This window comes from Sinohyriopsis cumingii, chromosome 8, assembly GCF_028554795.1.
Source record: "Sinohyriopsis cumingii isolate HCF-2022 chromosome 8, ASM2855479v2, whole genome shotgun sequence".
NCBI lineage: Eukaryota > Metazoa > Mollusca > Bivalvia > Unionida > Unionidae > Sinohyriopsis > Sinohyriopsis cumingii.
In genome coordinates this window covers 56,581,298-56,598,722 of record NC_142968.1, presented here as the reverse complement: position 1 = coordinate 56,598,722, position 17,425 = coordinate 56,581,298, and the positions used below count along the sequence as shown (strand labels likewise).

Genomic DNA, 17,425 nt, shown 5'->3' with positions numbered 1-17,425 from the left:
GGAGAGGGCCAAAAACTGAGCCTTATGGGACCCCTGAATGAAAAGTGTGATATTGTGAGCTTATGGCCAATGCTTACTTGTTGAGACATTGGGTTTAGGTATTGTCTAAACCAGTTTAGCAAAGGATTGCCAAGCATGTAACAGTTCATCTTTCGCAGCAGAGTCAAAGGCTTTCTTGAAGTCAAGGAAAACAATCCCAGTTATAGAAACATTATCCATTTCTTGCAACCAAAGATCTGTAAATTTGGTAACTTATGTTGCACGAGTCTACCTGATTGTGCTTATGAAATAGCGTTTTAAAAAATTCATATACCTGCATGGCTAATTGCTGTTGAAATAATTTTGATAATAAGGTAGTAAGGTCTGTAATTGTCTAGATCCCCCTTGTTTAAAGATAGGTGTAACCTTTGCACATTTCAAGGTACAGTGTCTGGAAAATTATCACTCATTATACTTAAATTTACAATACGTGTTATGACTTTGTTATTACTGGTGCAGCAATTGTAGGAATTTATGGACCAATACCATCCAATCCAGAAGATTTATTAATACTCTACTTGCCATGTATTGTTTTTAGACCTGACAGATTTCTTTTCATCACATTGATTATTTACATAAATGCATGAAGAAGATAACATATAATACACATCTGTTGTACCATGACCACATGGAGTACAAGAAGGCATTGACATATATGACACTTAAGGAGTGTCAGAGGGAGAAGCAGCTTTAATAAGTAGCACTTGGTATGCAGATCATCTACTAAGTGTTTCATCAGAATATGCACAGTTGGATATTTGTGCAAAAAAAGTTAGTACATGTACTTGTATTGTTACACTGTGTTTATTTGAGACTGTGGATTTTGACATTCAAAATAGTGGATTGGTGTTGTGAATTTACAGTTAGTTTCACTGCATTCTGTGCATATTTCTAATAAAAATGTTAATGATTATTTTGTTAATGTGCCCAAGAAAAGTACTTTCCCTATCTGAAATACAATTGGAATTCTCTTCACTACCATACCCTTAAACGTTCTTATCAGAGTTTTTGCTTGTGTCCATGTCCATTGCAAATATAACACCTGATATGCACAGTTGGATATTTGTGCAAAAAAAGTTAGTACATGTACTTGTATTGTTACACTGTGTTTATTTGAGTCTGTGGATTTTGACATTTAAAATAGTGGATTGGTGTCATGAATTTACAGTTAGTTTCACTGCATTCTGTGCATATTTCTAATAAAAATGTTAATGATTATTTTGTTAAAGTGCCCAAGAAAAGTACTTTCCCAATCTGAAATACAATTGGAATTCTCTTCACCACCATACCCCTAAATGTTCTTATTAGAGTTTTTGCTTGTGTCCATGTCCATTGCAAATATAACACCTGATATGCACAGATGGATATTTGTGCAAAAAAAGTTAGTACATGTACTTGTATTGTTACACTGTGTTTATTTGAAACTGTGGATTTTGACATTTAAAATAGTGGATTGGTGTCATGAATTTACAGTTAGTTTCACTGCATTCTGTGCATATTTCTAATAAAACGTTAATGATTATTTTGTTAATGGGCCCGAGAAAAGTACTTTCCCTATCTGAAATACAATTTGAATTCTCTTCACCATCATACCCCTAAATGTTCTTATCAGAGTTTTTGCTTGTGTCTGAGTCCATTGCAAATATAACACCTGATGGCCTTGCCATGTTGAAAGGTATCAGTTACATGGCCTGTTTCACAGCAAAAACTGACAATTAGTAGATGTTTTCCTGAATATAGGGGTATAGCAGTTTATATTTCTAAGTAATAAAGCAGTTCCATTTGCACATGTCCTTAGAATACAATTTTAAGTTGACTTTATTACAGGTGTGTTGTCCAAAAGAATAAATGATACTGGTCTATTCACATCAATCAGTAAGTAAAGTATTTACTGGGTTCACTTGTGCACTGACAGAAGGAGGTATCCCAGATGCTATTATATTCCTTGAACATTGAGAATGCTGTGTGTAAAGCAGACTTTCATAGTTGTTTTTTATTTCAATTGTTTCCTGTCTGTGGAAAGATTCAGGATCATTACTATCTGCCTGAACTGCTCAAGATTGGTGCAGTCAAGGTCTAATTTGGGAAGTTCTTCATAAAATTTACGTTATAGGGATGATACAATGCATATTCATATGTGCCTATGAATATGATTCCAACAACTGAAATTCCTGTTTCCATCAACTGTTTAATTGCATGTGATATTTCATTATTTAGATTTTGTCATTTTAGCATTGGAAGATAGCACATGTTTAGATATCTCTACAAACTTTAAACAGTGAAGACAATCTGACTCATTATATGACAATCGAAAAACATCATTAATCCTTTCTGAATTACTTGATGCATCACAATAAAACTTCAAACACAAACACCAAACTAACCCAGCTGAAGTAATCCAAGTAATATGATATTTTTAACAACTTTAGTTCTTTCTGAATTAAATTGATCACACATAGTAAAATCCAGTGATTAGTTTAAGTTATTTGTTTCATTATCAATTTAAGCATCATGTAGTAAGCAAGTATACAATCATGTGATCACAGGAAGTCTTTGCCACTAATATACTACATTGGAAGTAATGTGTGAAAAAAAATGTAATAATACCTGTTGCAGAAATTTTTAAGTAAATAATGTTGAATATGCAAATTTCAATGAGTGTCATGTAGGACAGGAGACACTCTCACCTCGGGAGGAAATTCCTCCTGCCCAGGAGGTTCACAAGTATGTACCAAGTCTGTCTTAATGTTAGTCACCAACTTTAATGTAACATACCAGCATAGATTATGTCACATATTTAGGACATAATTACATTTAATGATGGCTGAGTGGTTTAAAGCACTCTCCTTTATGGATCACTGCCATCTCACCTGTCTGCATGGGTTTGAATCTCTGATTTGGCCAATGTAGGTATGTGAGAAAGCTTGCCAGTAGCTTCTTGTGGGTCAGTGGTTCTTTCCAGGGTTTTCCAAGGTTCTTCCTCTACCATTAATACTGGCCGTCATGTACAGCCTATCATGTGCTGAAAAATGGCATTAAACCCTACAACATTTGAATGAAATTAGTAATTTTAGTACAAATGACCTTTCTGGAAATGGCTGAATCACACTTGTTTACTTTGTTGTCCTATACAAAACCAAGATGTTGTACTCAATAAATATTTTTTAGTTTGTCTTTTCTTTAAGGTTACTTTCTATTTAATAAAGTAACATTCTTCACTGGTTAGTGACTCTTCAGGAAAGAAAATTAGAAACAAAATATATATAATTTTCTTTAGACCTATCATATGATGCAATTATAACAGCTCATTGGCTTAATTAGTTTTTGTGAACCTAACCTTGCAGTGTGTGTAGGAAAGTATGCCGGTCTATTCCATTAAAGCTTAGAACCTGCTAATTTTACTCCAGTTTAATCAACCATTCTTTAAACTAAATGTACACACATGCATATTTGCACACAGGAACTACATGTACATACTGTACATGCATATTTGCATACAGGAACTACATTTACACACATGAATATTTGCATACAGGTATTATGACACTATTAATGATTATGATCTGTTTGGTGGAAATTCAGATTTAAATTTTTCAGAATCTATTCATGACAACTTCGATAAGTTCTAAACACAATATGCTGAGTTTGCACCTCAGAGAAGAGGGTATCATTATGGGGAAGAAACCAGAAAACCTAGACAAAACCATAGAACATGGATAGACAACTATTTATCCTTGCACATGTGATAACAGGGATCTAACCTAGACTAAAAAGGTGCAAAGCTAGAGCATTACATGGTTGCTGTGCTATTCAGAGCCTGGCTGATGTCATGAATTTACTAATCTTATCTATAATTTTCAAACAAACTGATTAAAATCAGATCTCTGCTGTCCTACATGAAGATCTGACAATGACCACTTATGAGTCGTGTTCTGGTGACCTATGTAATTACCATAATCAATAATTTTATCCGTCAACCAGATGAAGTTTGATATTGTCATGCTTGGGAGACTGAACAGTGTGTCTGAAGAGCATCAATGTGTGCCAAATGATTTGAATCACTTTCAGATTTTTGAAAGCTGAATTTCCATTGGCTAATTCAATGGTCACCAGAACATGACCCCAAAGCAGTCACTCTCAGACCTTCACATAGAACAGTGGACATTGATTTTTTAATCCAACTGAATTTTCAAAGGAAACACAAGTAATTTTCTTAAGGTCATCTAACTGATCACAACTAGACTTGCTTGACATAAAGAAAGACTTCTATTGAACATTTGGATCAACAAGGCTTGCTGGTCAGGATCCACAAGTCATCAACTGTAAGCAGTAAGGGAAGTACTCACTTTGTAAATAAAAATGTTAACTACATGTAGGTCCAAGAATTTTGACAAATTCTGTATCCCACAATTTCATCACATTACTACCAAATATAAAGTATTCAATTCATCTTTCCATAGTTCATTCTAATCAGCAGTCATAGACTACAATCAACTGTTGCTACGGATATCCCCCATTTCTGTAGCATATGTTAACATCTTTAACCTGTGATAAATTAGTCATTAATAAACCCTAGAAAGTAGATCCAAATGACTCCATTTTGTTGCATTATTCACTTTCAATGCTGATGTACCATTAATGAAAGTCTGGCAACAAATAGGTGAGAGTGTTGCTATAAGACTGCTTTTATTCACTAAACTCCACAACTTGTGTGTGCATTCAAATATAGTTTCTCTGAAAATTATACCTTGCAGGATCATGGATTTGAAACAGGCTCAATATGCCCTACTGCATCTTGTAAGAGGCAACTAATGGAGGCAAAACAACTATCAGTGGCTCAGTGGTTAGCATGATAGATTCATGACCAAAAGGATGCAGTTCAAATCCTACCTTTGAATCAGTCCAGGTCAACTACCATGATAGTGTGTCCTTGAGCTAGGCACGTTTCTCCAATCACCTCCTCACTATGTACTTGTACTGATGTGCCAGTGAGGTAACAATGAAAATTAAAGCCTAAAAAGTATGGTCACAGCAATGCAGTTTTAGCACACAAAACATATTCCTCAGTGTAAATGTCATGGCAACTGGTGGAAAAAAGTATGTGAATTTGTGCCCAGACATAATTTTTAACCATTCTTCAAATCATTCCCAGAAATTTGGTCACAGTGATCCAGTTTTGGTGGGTAAAACATGTTCATTCCAAGATGTGTATAAAGTGTCAGTTCGATCTTGACAGGTGAGGTAATATGGGAGTTAAAGCCCAGAGAGGGAGGATGAATGGCTAGATTGACAAAGTGAATCCACTATAATGTCAGCATGACAAAGTGAATCCACTATACTGTCAGCTTGACAAAGTGAATCCACTATAATGTCAGCTTGACAAAGTGAATCCATGATACTGTCAGCTTGACAAAGTGAATCCACTATACTGTCAGTATGGGAAAGTGAATCCATGATACTGTCAGCTTGACAAAGTGAATCCACTATAGTGTCAGCATGACAAAGTCAATCCACGATACTGTCAGCTTGACAAAGTGAATCCACTATAGTGTCAGCTTGATAAAGCTGAGGGCATACTGTAAGTGTAAATGGTCATTAAAATATTAAATCAATAAACCATGTGATAAATTAATAAAGTGAGAGATATATAAGAAATAAGTAAGCCTTGTGTTACTTTTTGTCAGACTTTATTTGTATGAAGAAAATGTTGATCAACAATCTACAGTTTCCCAATTTAAATGTGAATTTTCTTTCTAAAGATCACCATTTTACACAAAAACCCATTAATAACAAATGGCCAATGACCTAAATGCAGTGGAAGCAAATGCAAAATATAATACATTACCATAATGCAAAGGTTATTAAATCTATTACATAATTTGTGTTTATATGAATATCTGTTTTGTAGTGCAGCTATATTAAGAACATAAATTGATTCTGAAAGGATTAAACCCAAATAAACTATCACTTACACAGTAATAGATCCAACATAGATTTTTCATTTTTCAATTTTCAATGACATGTCATTAACAGCTTAAAATGCTTCATAAAAGCTCTTACTTGATATACCATTTAATTTTTTTGAAATTGGAAAAGAACAAAGCCTTGCGCAGAATAGTCAATTTTAAATGTGGGGTATGACCAATTTTCAAGAATTTGAGCTCAATACAAATTACAAATGGAAGATCCCAACATAAAATGTCTTTGCTACAAATGGCATTTCTGTCATAAGTACCCTATGTACTAACTTATAAGTTAGGTCCAAGTGCAAACAATATAGACCCTAATCTGCCATCACAAAATGCACCAGTAGATCAGGGTCTTAGTTATTTTTACTTCTGATTAATCCTGCCTGCATATTATGAGATGACATATCTGGGTATGCAGTTTGCAACTGGATCTGACTCATAAGCAAGTATATTTGGTATAGATATAAACTCAGCTATCAACAAGAATGCAGCTGTAACTTTTTTTTGAAACACAAAATTTTCACACCTATGAACATAAATGAATTTACAGTATTTGACAGTATTTATCTACAAACCTTTCAGCTTTCATTATAAACTGATTTCTATCTGTTAATTTAGTATTCATAAATTAGTTATTGTCTGTTGTTCATTTTTTCTTCACTTGTAACTCTTTATTTTATCCTGCCACGTTTTACAGTAAATCATTAATTAAGAGTTTCAGTTGTTTTATTCTGCATTCATTGTAGCAGAGGCAAATTGGTCGGTCAGTGTCCAAATGAATCCATGCTCAATAAATTATATCATGTACAGTATAATCAATTTCAGATAAATCATAAGAATATTAAATATACAAAAATTATCAGATCCTGAATAAATAATTTATTATTAATGTTCAAAGGGCTGGCTTGTCAAAGATTTATGTCTCCATCCATAGGTTACATTATGTACAAGCAAACTTGGAGGGGTTGCTAAATGTATATATGAATTCTACAATATAAAATACCATAAGCAATGTCAACTTGCAAGAAGATGAACTATAAAAATCCCTTGATAACAAAGTATACCTTATGGGCCATATATCATAAAGAATTTGCTCTTTGTTGTGATGTGGTATTTTATTGCACAGCAACACAAGTAGTTATTTAGTGCCAATGAAATTGGAGTAAAGTGCCTTGCCCAAAGACACATCATGGTAGATGACCCAGGCTGAACCAGTGGCAGGATTTGAACTTGCACCCTTTTGGTAGCAAGTTTGGCATGTTAACCACTGCATCTCTAAATCTGCTGTTGTATCACATAAATCCATCTACCAACAGTTGACACTGAGATCTGCTATCACATGATATATGGACAGATCAAAGTCTATTCTGTTCTTTCTGTTTATGTTTCAAGCCAATACCTGATTTGCAAGTGCATTTTGTGACAGTAATACAAGAAACCACATTCAGCACTCCCTCACTATAAATTCCTTCATTATAACATGGTTCCTGTTATGAGACAGGTATGTAAAAGAATCCCATTTCATTAAGTGGTAGTAAAATTATATGCATCATGTACGTCATTATAAGACAATCTCACAATAAGCTTGTATACTCTATGGCTCACATGTACCATTACAATGAGGGAGTACGGTACCTGTTTTGTTTAGAGTCGGACAAAGAATGGGCTTGATATGGTGTAGGGATACATCAAGACCAAACTGAATATCCATATCAAAAACAAAATCAGTCATCTAAGATTAAATGGATACGTAATGATATCTGTGTCTACCTTGTTCACATGCAAGTAAATCATACAAGGCTAAATACATTATCCCATTAAGTTTCATTTTGTTCTAATGATGTTTTGTGTAACAAACGATAATTATTTGACAATAATGATGTCAATGGTACATAATATTTGACAATAATGATGTCAATAGTACATAATATTTGACAATAATGATGTCAATGGTACATATATTTGAGAATAATGATGTCAGTAGTACACAATCACTAATATGCTTCAAAATCCAATTCTTAAAGTAAAGCATTCAGATTATGAAAGTTAAAAAATGTATCATTCCTTAAAGATGAAGATTAACATATCTTTAAATGTAACATGCTATTTTAATGTTAGAACATCCAAACTGCCAGATATATAATCAAGAAGAACCTGTCACAAAAAGTCTGGTGTTGTTATGGAATCTAGACACAGAATGTGGCATTGTGCCAAAGAATCTGTCAAAACGTCTGGTGCTGTTATGTAAACTAGACACATAGTGTGACATTATGTCAAAGTATCTGCCCTAAAGTCTGGTGCTGTTATAAAATCTAGACACACAGTGTGACATTGTGTGCTAAAGAATCTGTCAAAAAGTCTGGTGCTGTTATAAAATCTAGACACACAGTATGACATTGTGCCAAAGAATCTGTCAAAAAGTCTGGTGCTGTTATGAAATCTAGACACACAGTGTGACATTGTGCCAAAGAAAATTATATTTACAATAACTCTTTGCAAATATTATTTTCCTGACTTCACTAAATGTATGTCACCAGTTACTTTTAACTGACAAAATATAAATTCCATATATTTATCAAAAATATTAAAAATTTCATGTACGAGTTATGACCAACATGGAAATAATGCCTTTAAAAATCATCTATGTCCTTGAATTTAAATGCACTGGAAATGCTGCTTAAGATTTTCTTCCTAACTGGATAATATTTATTGTCTCTACGCCGATAGGTAATTCAGGCTATGATTGTTTTTGCACAATTATTATCTGAGGTTGACATTTGTATTTTACAAGTGGCTTAGAATTCCATAGCTTTATGTTCTAACTCCAGTATCTATTGCAACAAATTCTGTTAATAAAATAACCCTAAGCTACTTATATTTATAGCAATGATGGACAAATGAAAAGGATGATATGAAATATGCATAACAGATCCAATATATATATATATATATATATATATATATATATATATATATATATATATATATATATATATATATATATATCTTTATCATTAACATTCAAATTATTTTCAACATATTTCTTTATATAATTAACATTCAAGTTATAATTAAATAAAATAAACTCTGAAATGTCTCAACTATTAGAAATGGCTATATAGTATACTCAGTTAGATACAAGTTGATCCCCTGCTCCATAAGAAAAACTATTAAGTTAACAATTCACTTCAAATCAAGCTGAAATTTTGAATTTATAAATTCTTGCAAGTTTATGATTTAAAATAAATTCACATTTTTTATTTTCATAATGCAATTATGTGGTGATTATATTCCATTTATGTGACTTCTTTTCTTGCGAACCATGATTAAGCTGCAAAAATTATTAAAATGAAACTAGAGATATCCCACTTTTTTAATTCATGGTAACTGAGCTTGCTAGTTTAAAACATTTTATGTTCATGCCCCCAAATATCTGACATTTTAGTTGTATGTTCTCTTTAACTAGAATCTTTTTTGCAAAGAAATGAAAGGGAATCAGCTTGTATAAGCAAAATACAGTTAACTTTTGTTACATTCATTCAGCGACTAGAAATACATGTATTTTGCACAGACACAAAATTTAGCACACTAGGCTGTGAGACATGTAGCACATGACACAAAAGTTTGCACAATAGGCTGTGATGTATGAAGAATTTGATCAAAAGATGAAAATAAATAGGTTCTTTCATCATGCCCAACCCAATAATATTTATTGTTTAAATCTAGTTTTACTCCTGATTTTCCAACTGTAAATTCCTACTATTACATATGGTAATCTCAATGATGCAGAAAACTTGATAGCAATTTTAGTTAATAAATAAATGTTACTGACATTTGTCACCCATTTTAAAACCTGTATATTTTATTAAATATTAAATAGGCTCATCCTATTAACACCTTCCATACACCAATCGTGATCATCTGACCATTAATAACAGTGTTCATGCAACAATTGTGAAACAAACAGAACTTAAATTATAAATACCAGTAACGTCAATAAATGCATTCATCAGTTTAAAATGTACTCACATAAAAGTCAGATCCAACTGTAAACTACACAGACACAGATCTGCCATCATATAATGCATCAGCAGATCTGGGTCTATGCAGTTTGCTAGGAAAAGTCAGTAGAACAAACAACACAAGCCCTGATCTGCCAGCGCATTATGTGATGGAAGATCAGGGTATATGTTGTTGGCAGCTTATACAAGGGTACATATGGTACTTATCCCACACTCTAACATCAAGTATGGGGATACTGTGATACCCTCTGTCCATCCACCCAACAACCCATCTTTCTGTTCCATACCAAACCTTCTCCTAAACTACTTAGTGAAATTTTATAACACTTGGCATTTATCTTCATCTATGATAATCATCTTCAAGAGGGTATCTTTCATGGCTCCCTCCATTTTTTTCTATGGGAAAGCAGATAAATTTACACCTCTGTATTACCAGTCAAAGGATAACAAAGGGGCATTGCCCAGCTTAAATTCTTCTAAGACAAATGTACATTTGTCATTCTATTTTGATGTAACTCATGGTCTGTTAATATGAACTGGGGTCATGATATACAAGCAATGATTTATATGAGTTGCTTTTGATAAAATACATCTGCATAAAAAAGAAGAAATGTGAGATACAATCATATACTCAAAAAATATGAACAAAAAGTAAAAAGATATAAATTGAAGGACGGAGCTAATAATGTGATAAAACTGAAATTATTTACTAGAGTAAAAAGATATAAATTGAAGGACGAAGCTAATAAAGTGATAAAACTGAAATCATTTACTAGAGTAAAAAGATATAAATTGAAAGACGGAGCTAATAAAGTGATAAAACTGAAATCATTTACTGCATAGACTTGTGTATAGGTCCAACTGCAAACAACATAAACCCTTATCTGCTGGCACACAATCCACTAGCATATCAGGGTCTATGCTGCCTTTTGTACTGATTAATCCTAATGGACTGTGTAGACCCCAATCTGCTGGCAGTGCATTATGCAATGGTAAATATGAGTCTGTGTAGTTTACAGTTGGTCTCAACATATAAGCAGGTATATATTGGTAAAACTGAAAACAGGTAAAATAATTGTGAATAATAGTTCATCCAGAGAGTGATTAAAACCTTTACAAGAACAAAACAAAAAACATACTGCTTGATTTCAAACTGAATAACAGAATAGGTCCATTACAAATTTATCATAACTTTAGCATTATTACACAATTAGCATGAACATGCTAGATGCTTAACAAATGCAACATACAAAAATTAATGGTACAGGAAACAAGTCTACATATTTCTAACGAAACTATTACCTTATAATAAACATTTTTTGTAGAATGACACAACGTAAAACAAAAATCTTTCATACATTCAAAATCTTGTTAAATCTAAAGAAAGAAATATCAAAAGTAAAGTTAAATGAATTAATCTGTTTTGAAGTTAAAGTTTACGTTGACAGAACACTCTGATTTAAAGATACACTGCTCCCTCAATAACTAGTGACCTGATAACTCGCAAACCCGCTTATAACACTGAGTCAGGCTTAGATCCTATTTTTTTTAATACTAGAAAGTACAAAAAATTTGACCCCTGTTTGTTGAACATGAAGAAAATCAATATTAAAATTGCTAACTGAAATCCTGATATATTGCTTGTTTTATTGTTGAAAATGGTGTGTATGACCTAGAAATTTGAATCAACATAATGAAATTATCAATGTTTGATAAGAAGTCATGTATTTTGTTAAAATTTCTTTCCAAAAAAACATTCTTGGTACACCGTAAATAACAGTATAAAATAAAACAAAATTTCAATAAATGAAAATGTCACTAATGCCTACCTGAGTCAGTACTTTAATAATATTAACATCCCCCCCAAACCCTGCCATTCTCTGGATGTCTATCGGAGTTTTGGGAGGCCCTTCTGTAACTACCACCCTCGCTAATAATGTGGTCGATATTTTTTGACCCTGTTCTGTGCAAGTTATCGAGGGAGACATGTGCAGAGTTTACTTTGACAGAACACTCTGATTTAAAGTTACCTATGTGTTCTGGCAAATACCATAGATCAAACCATAATGTATCATCATTACAGTCACAATTACCTGGGTTACAGACATCATAAGAATTCAATTTTACGTTTTACAAGATTCATCAAGTCAGGAAGTATGACATAGATCACACACTGTATAAACAGTCATAGCAAAGCAAAAGCCATACATGCATAGTATGTAACTGATTTTCCTAAATCATGGCTTCATGAATCCTGTAAAATATGAAGTTCAATGCTTATAATTACAAAATAGTTATAACAACAATAACAGAAATAAACAACAGAAATTCATATTAAAATCTTTTTACAAATATTGTCAAATCTCATGATTTATGCACAAATAAATTAATAGTTCCTTTTTGGTAGCATGAACTAATAACTTTTAGTTTTTTGCATCATGTGATTAAATTTTAACCAATCTAATTACTTGTTACAAAGAAAAGGAAAAAATATTTAACCATAATCTAATGAACATGTAAATGGAAATATGATTTAAAACCACTGTGAATTATGCCTAAAAGTATGGCTGGTACTGCTGGAATTTCCTGGATTGCTATAGTTGCCAAAACTTGAGTTTGAAACATTTCTGGGTGACATCACTGGAGAACTGGTACTCTGTCCCTGAGGTTGATCAGCACCATATGAATAGCTGAAAGGTCGTCCACCTCTTGGTGCCATGTTCCATGTTCTATTGCTGGAATCTGAAATTCGTAAATGAAATAGATATGATTCATTACAAAATGCTGAAATTTTCAAATCTTCTTCCTAGACAATCAAAATAAATTTTTCACGTTCAGAAATTTTAAAACTGTCACTACTCTTAAATATAAATTTTTGCATAAATGCTTTAATCTATTCTATGGTTTTATCAGAAAAAATTAAGTTTTTGCAACAATACGAGACTCTTTGCTAAAACTTTAGTTAGGCCTGGAGTTATAAAATATTCTCAACCAATTCACTAAACCAACAGATTTTCATGGGATGAAAACCAAATCTCATGGTAAAGAAGAGTAATTTAAAAATGGACCATGATATGACCTCCTCATGATAATGAAGAGTAATTAGAAAAATGGCCTATGATATGCCTACCTGATGATAATGAAGAGTAATTAAAAAAATGGACCATGATATGACCTCCTCATAATAATGAAGAGTAATTAGAAAAATGGCCTATGCTATGCCTACCTCATGATAATAAAGAGTAATCAGAAAAATGAAAAATGATATGCCTACCTCATGATAATGAAGAGTAATTAGAAAAATGGAAAATGATATGCCTACCTCATGATAATAAAGAGAAATTAGAAAAATGGAAAATGATATGCCTACCTCATGAAAATGAAGAGTAATTAGAAAAATGGAAAATGATATGCCTACCTCATGATAATGAAGAGTAATTAGAAAAATGGCCTATGATATGCCTACCTCATGACAATGAAGAGTAATTAGAAAAATGAAAAATGATATGCCTACCTCATGAAAATGAAGAGTAATTAGAAAAATGGAAAATGATATGCCTACCTCATGATAATGAAGAGTAATTAGAAAAATGGCCTATGATATGCCTACCTGATGATAATGAAGAGTAATTAAAAAAATGGACCATGATATGACCTCCTCATAATAATGAAGAGTAATTAGAAAAATGGCCTATGCTATGCCTACCTCATGATAATAAAGAGTAATCAGAAAAATGAAAAATGATATGCCTACCTCATGATAATGAAGAGTAATTAGAAAAATGGAAAATGATATGCCTACCTCATGATAATGAAGAGTAATTAGAAAAATGGAAAATGATATGCCTACCTCATGACAATGAAGAGTAATTAGAAAAATGGCCTATGATATGCCTACCTCATGACAATGAAGAGTAATTAGAAAAATGAAAAATGATATGCCTACCTCATGAAAATGAAGAGTAATTAGAAAAATGGAAAATGATATGCCTACCTCATGATAATGAAGAGTAATTAGAAAAATGGCCTAGGCTATGCCTACCTCATGATAATGAAGAGTAAGTAGAAAAATGGAAAATGATATGCCTACCTCATGATAATGAAGAGTAATTAGAAAAATGGCCTATGATATGCCTACCTCATGACAATGAAGAGTAATTAGAAAAATGAAAAATGATATGCCTACCTCATGATAATAAAGAGTAATCAGAAAAATGGAAAATGATATGCCTACCTCATGATAATAAAGAGTAATTAGAAAAATGGAAAATGATATGCCTACCTCATGAAAATGAAGAGTAATTAGAAAAATGGAAAATGATATGCCTACCTCATGATAATGAAGAGTAATTAGAAAAATGGCCTATGATATGCCTACCTCATGACAATGAAGAGTAATTAGAAAAATGAAAAATGATATGCCTACCTCATGAAAATGAAGAGTAATTAGAAAAATGGAAAATGATATGCCTACCTCATGATAATGAAGAGTAATTAGAAAAATGGCCTAGGCTATGCCTACCTCATGATAATGAAGAGTAAGTAGAAAAATGGAAAATGATATGCCTACCTCATGATAATGAAGAGTAATTAGAAAAATGGCCTATGATATGCCTACCTCATGACAATGAAGAGTAATTAGAAAAATGAAAAATGATATGCCTACCTCATGATAATAAAGAGTAATCAGAAAAATGGAAAATGATATGCCTACCTCATGGTAATAAAGAGTAATTAGAAAAATGGAAAATGATATGCCTACCTCATGAAAATGAAGAGTAATTAGAAAAATGGAAAATGATATACCTACCTCATGATAATGAAGAGTAATTAGAAAAATAGCCCATGATATGCCTAACCCTCATGATAAGGAAGAGTAATTAGAAAAATGGCTTATGATATGCCTACCTCATGATAATGAAGAGTAATTAGAAAAATGGATCATGATATGCCCATCTTATGATAAAGAGATTTAGATTTCATCCATTTAATACACCCATGGTGAAAAGCTGACATACTGTAAGATTCTTTGATTTCCTTTCAGATATTATTCCACATAATGGCTCAGGAATATTGAAAATTGTTTTTAAAAAATTCTTTCTTAGGTTTTGGAATTAGGAAGATTTTGGCTGTCATTGATCTAAGGTTTGGGGTGCTGCTGGTTTTTCTGTATTTAAATTACTTCTCAAGCAAACTGGGGCCGACTTGACAGAAACTGTATACCCTATTTGCTGGCCTATAAGTCGATGCAGAGTATAAGTCTAATCAGCAAATTTGACAAATTTTCTATCCATCATCATTATAGAAGTTGATGCTGAGTATAAGACGAGGCCTGATCAACACCTTGGATTGTGTTTTTCACAGCGAATTTTATCCTTACTGCAACTTGGTAACCATTCCAGTCAGGATCATTAAATGTAATTGAAAGTACCTAATTTATTTCACAAGAAGTATTATAAATGTATTATGTACTTTTTGCTATATATAATGATGCTGACCAGAAAATTTATTGAGTTAACAGACATGATAAAACTTGCAATGCTGTGTGGAATTAAATTATAATAACTTCTGTTATCATAAATATTACAAGTATCACTGTATGCTATTTCAGATTACCATCAACAGGGAAATAACTGTATCATTAATACTAAAATGCATCTTCGTGGGGGGAAGAGATATACAGAGAGAAGGATGCACATGTATTCCAACACATTTTTCTTTTTTGCACCTTGTGATCAAAATCAAATATGGTCTGATATGAGAGAAAGAGAGTTCAGCTCTTTGTGGATTTTTTTGTTCTTTTTTTAATTTATTGCCCCAATGTTGCTGAAGCTTTTGTCAAAGAGATAAAACATTAATAAATGAAACAGTAAATGTAAACTATGAAAATACATACCATTCTCCTTCAGGGTTTAAATATTCACAATAGTTATATCGATATAGTCGCCATTAGGTTAAATCCCAAGAATGACCATTTTGCATGTTGTCTAATTTTCACTGCAAGTATAATGACCTCTCCATTCCTGACAATTAAGATTTTGTTTAAAATGCATGTACTCTTCTTGTACTTAGGCGGCAACTGTTTTTGATCTTTGCTCATGCTAGATGTACTTTAAATTGCTATTGGTTCCATCAGCAAGTTAAAAAATGTCACTGGCTGAGAAATTTACAATAATAACCACCTGGCATTTCCTTTAACTATGGTATGGTATTCAAAACACTCATGGGTAGCCTCATTTCCCTATTAGTAGCTTTGTTCATCTGACCTGGTCTGCAGAATCTTGACCTCAAACAGGTGTTATCTTGGAATGACTGAATACAGCCTAGCATATTTAATTAGCATGTGAATACCAATACAAAGCCATGTGATTCTTGTAATAATGGAAGTGGAAACAATAATTAGAAACAATCGCTTAACTAGTGGTATTAATTGATAATGGAATATGGTACTGCACTCGTACACAGGTAAAAGCAGTCATCAGGTAAGTGAACAATACAGATTTAAAATCGTGAAGACATCTGTCTGTCTTTCTCTCAATGGGGCAGATGGATTATTTGATTATTAGGTGCAAAAGAAAATTGTGATGGAATATGTCTTTGTCTTAGTTATTCATCTTCTAACGTGTAAATTCTAATGCACATATATGTAATTAAATTTAAACAACATATATTACAAACAACTTACATTACTGGTGCATGATACTTTAGTGCAATTACATCTGATCTATGTTAATTTTTAATACTGATGATCATGTAAATATATTTGTTCATACACAATCTCTTCCCCAAAATGAAATATTTGTGTACATTATTTTTTGTACTCTTGGAGAATTATTTTCCATACGAAAAATATGACAAAGCAATCTGGATGATATAATCAATAAATAAGTTGATTTGGCATACAAGACAAAACTAAGATTTTCTGGTCAAAAAGTATCGTCTTATAGGCTGGCAAATACAGTACATCATTTGGCCTTCTGTAGCAGAAGTCATTATTGAAGAGGATGCATGTTTAATGTTACCATTGTTCTATAATGTTTCCAGGTTGCCAATCTAGTTATATTGTATAGGCTTGTCTTTGCAGCCCAAATATTTTCTTGATATTAACATCAGAAGAATGTCCCCATATATTACAATAGTCAAAATTAGACTGAATGTAGCTCTTGTAAAAGTGACACAGTACTGTTTTTGAATTAAATACTTTATTTTTCTTAATAGCCAAAGAAAGGAATTTGTTTTCTTTAAAATGAGATTTATATGATCAGACAAAAGTAAACTACTGTCAACAAGAATATCAACAATTTTGTTTTTGGAAACCACTTTCAGTTTTTCATTATTATAGAAAAGACTCAGGTCATCTGTCTTTAATTTTGCTCTTTTCTGCTGTGTTGTCAT

The 17,425-nt window shown here is 32.4% G+C and overlaps 1 protein-coding gene across 3 annotated transcripts in view; it reads right to left on the bottom strand.

Moving 5' to 3' along the window:
- Positions 1 to 5,704: 5,704 nt before the first annotated feature.
- The window catches only part of LOC149793582 (uncharacterized), a 58,874-nt gene continuing 47,153 nt past the window's right edge, over positions 5,705 to 17,425 (bottom strand). For all 3 annotated transcript variants that reach the window (XM_089967539.1, XM_089967540.1, XM_089967541.1), the window contains exon 5: positions 5,705 to 12,772. In XM_089967539.1, coding sequence (XP_089823665.1) covers positions 12,564 to 12,772 — 209 coding nt within the window. In that variant the 3' untranslated portion in view covers positions 5,705 to 12,563. The remainder of the gene's footprint in view (positions 12,773 to 17,425) is intronic.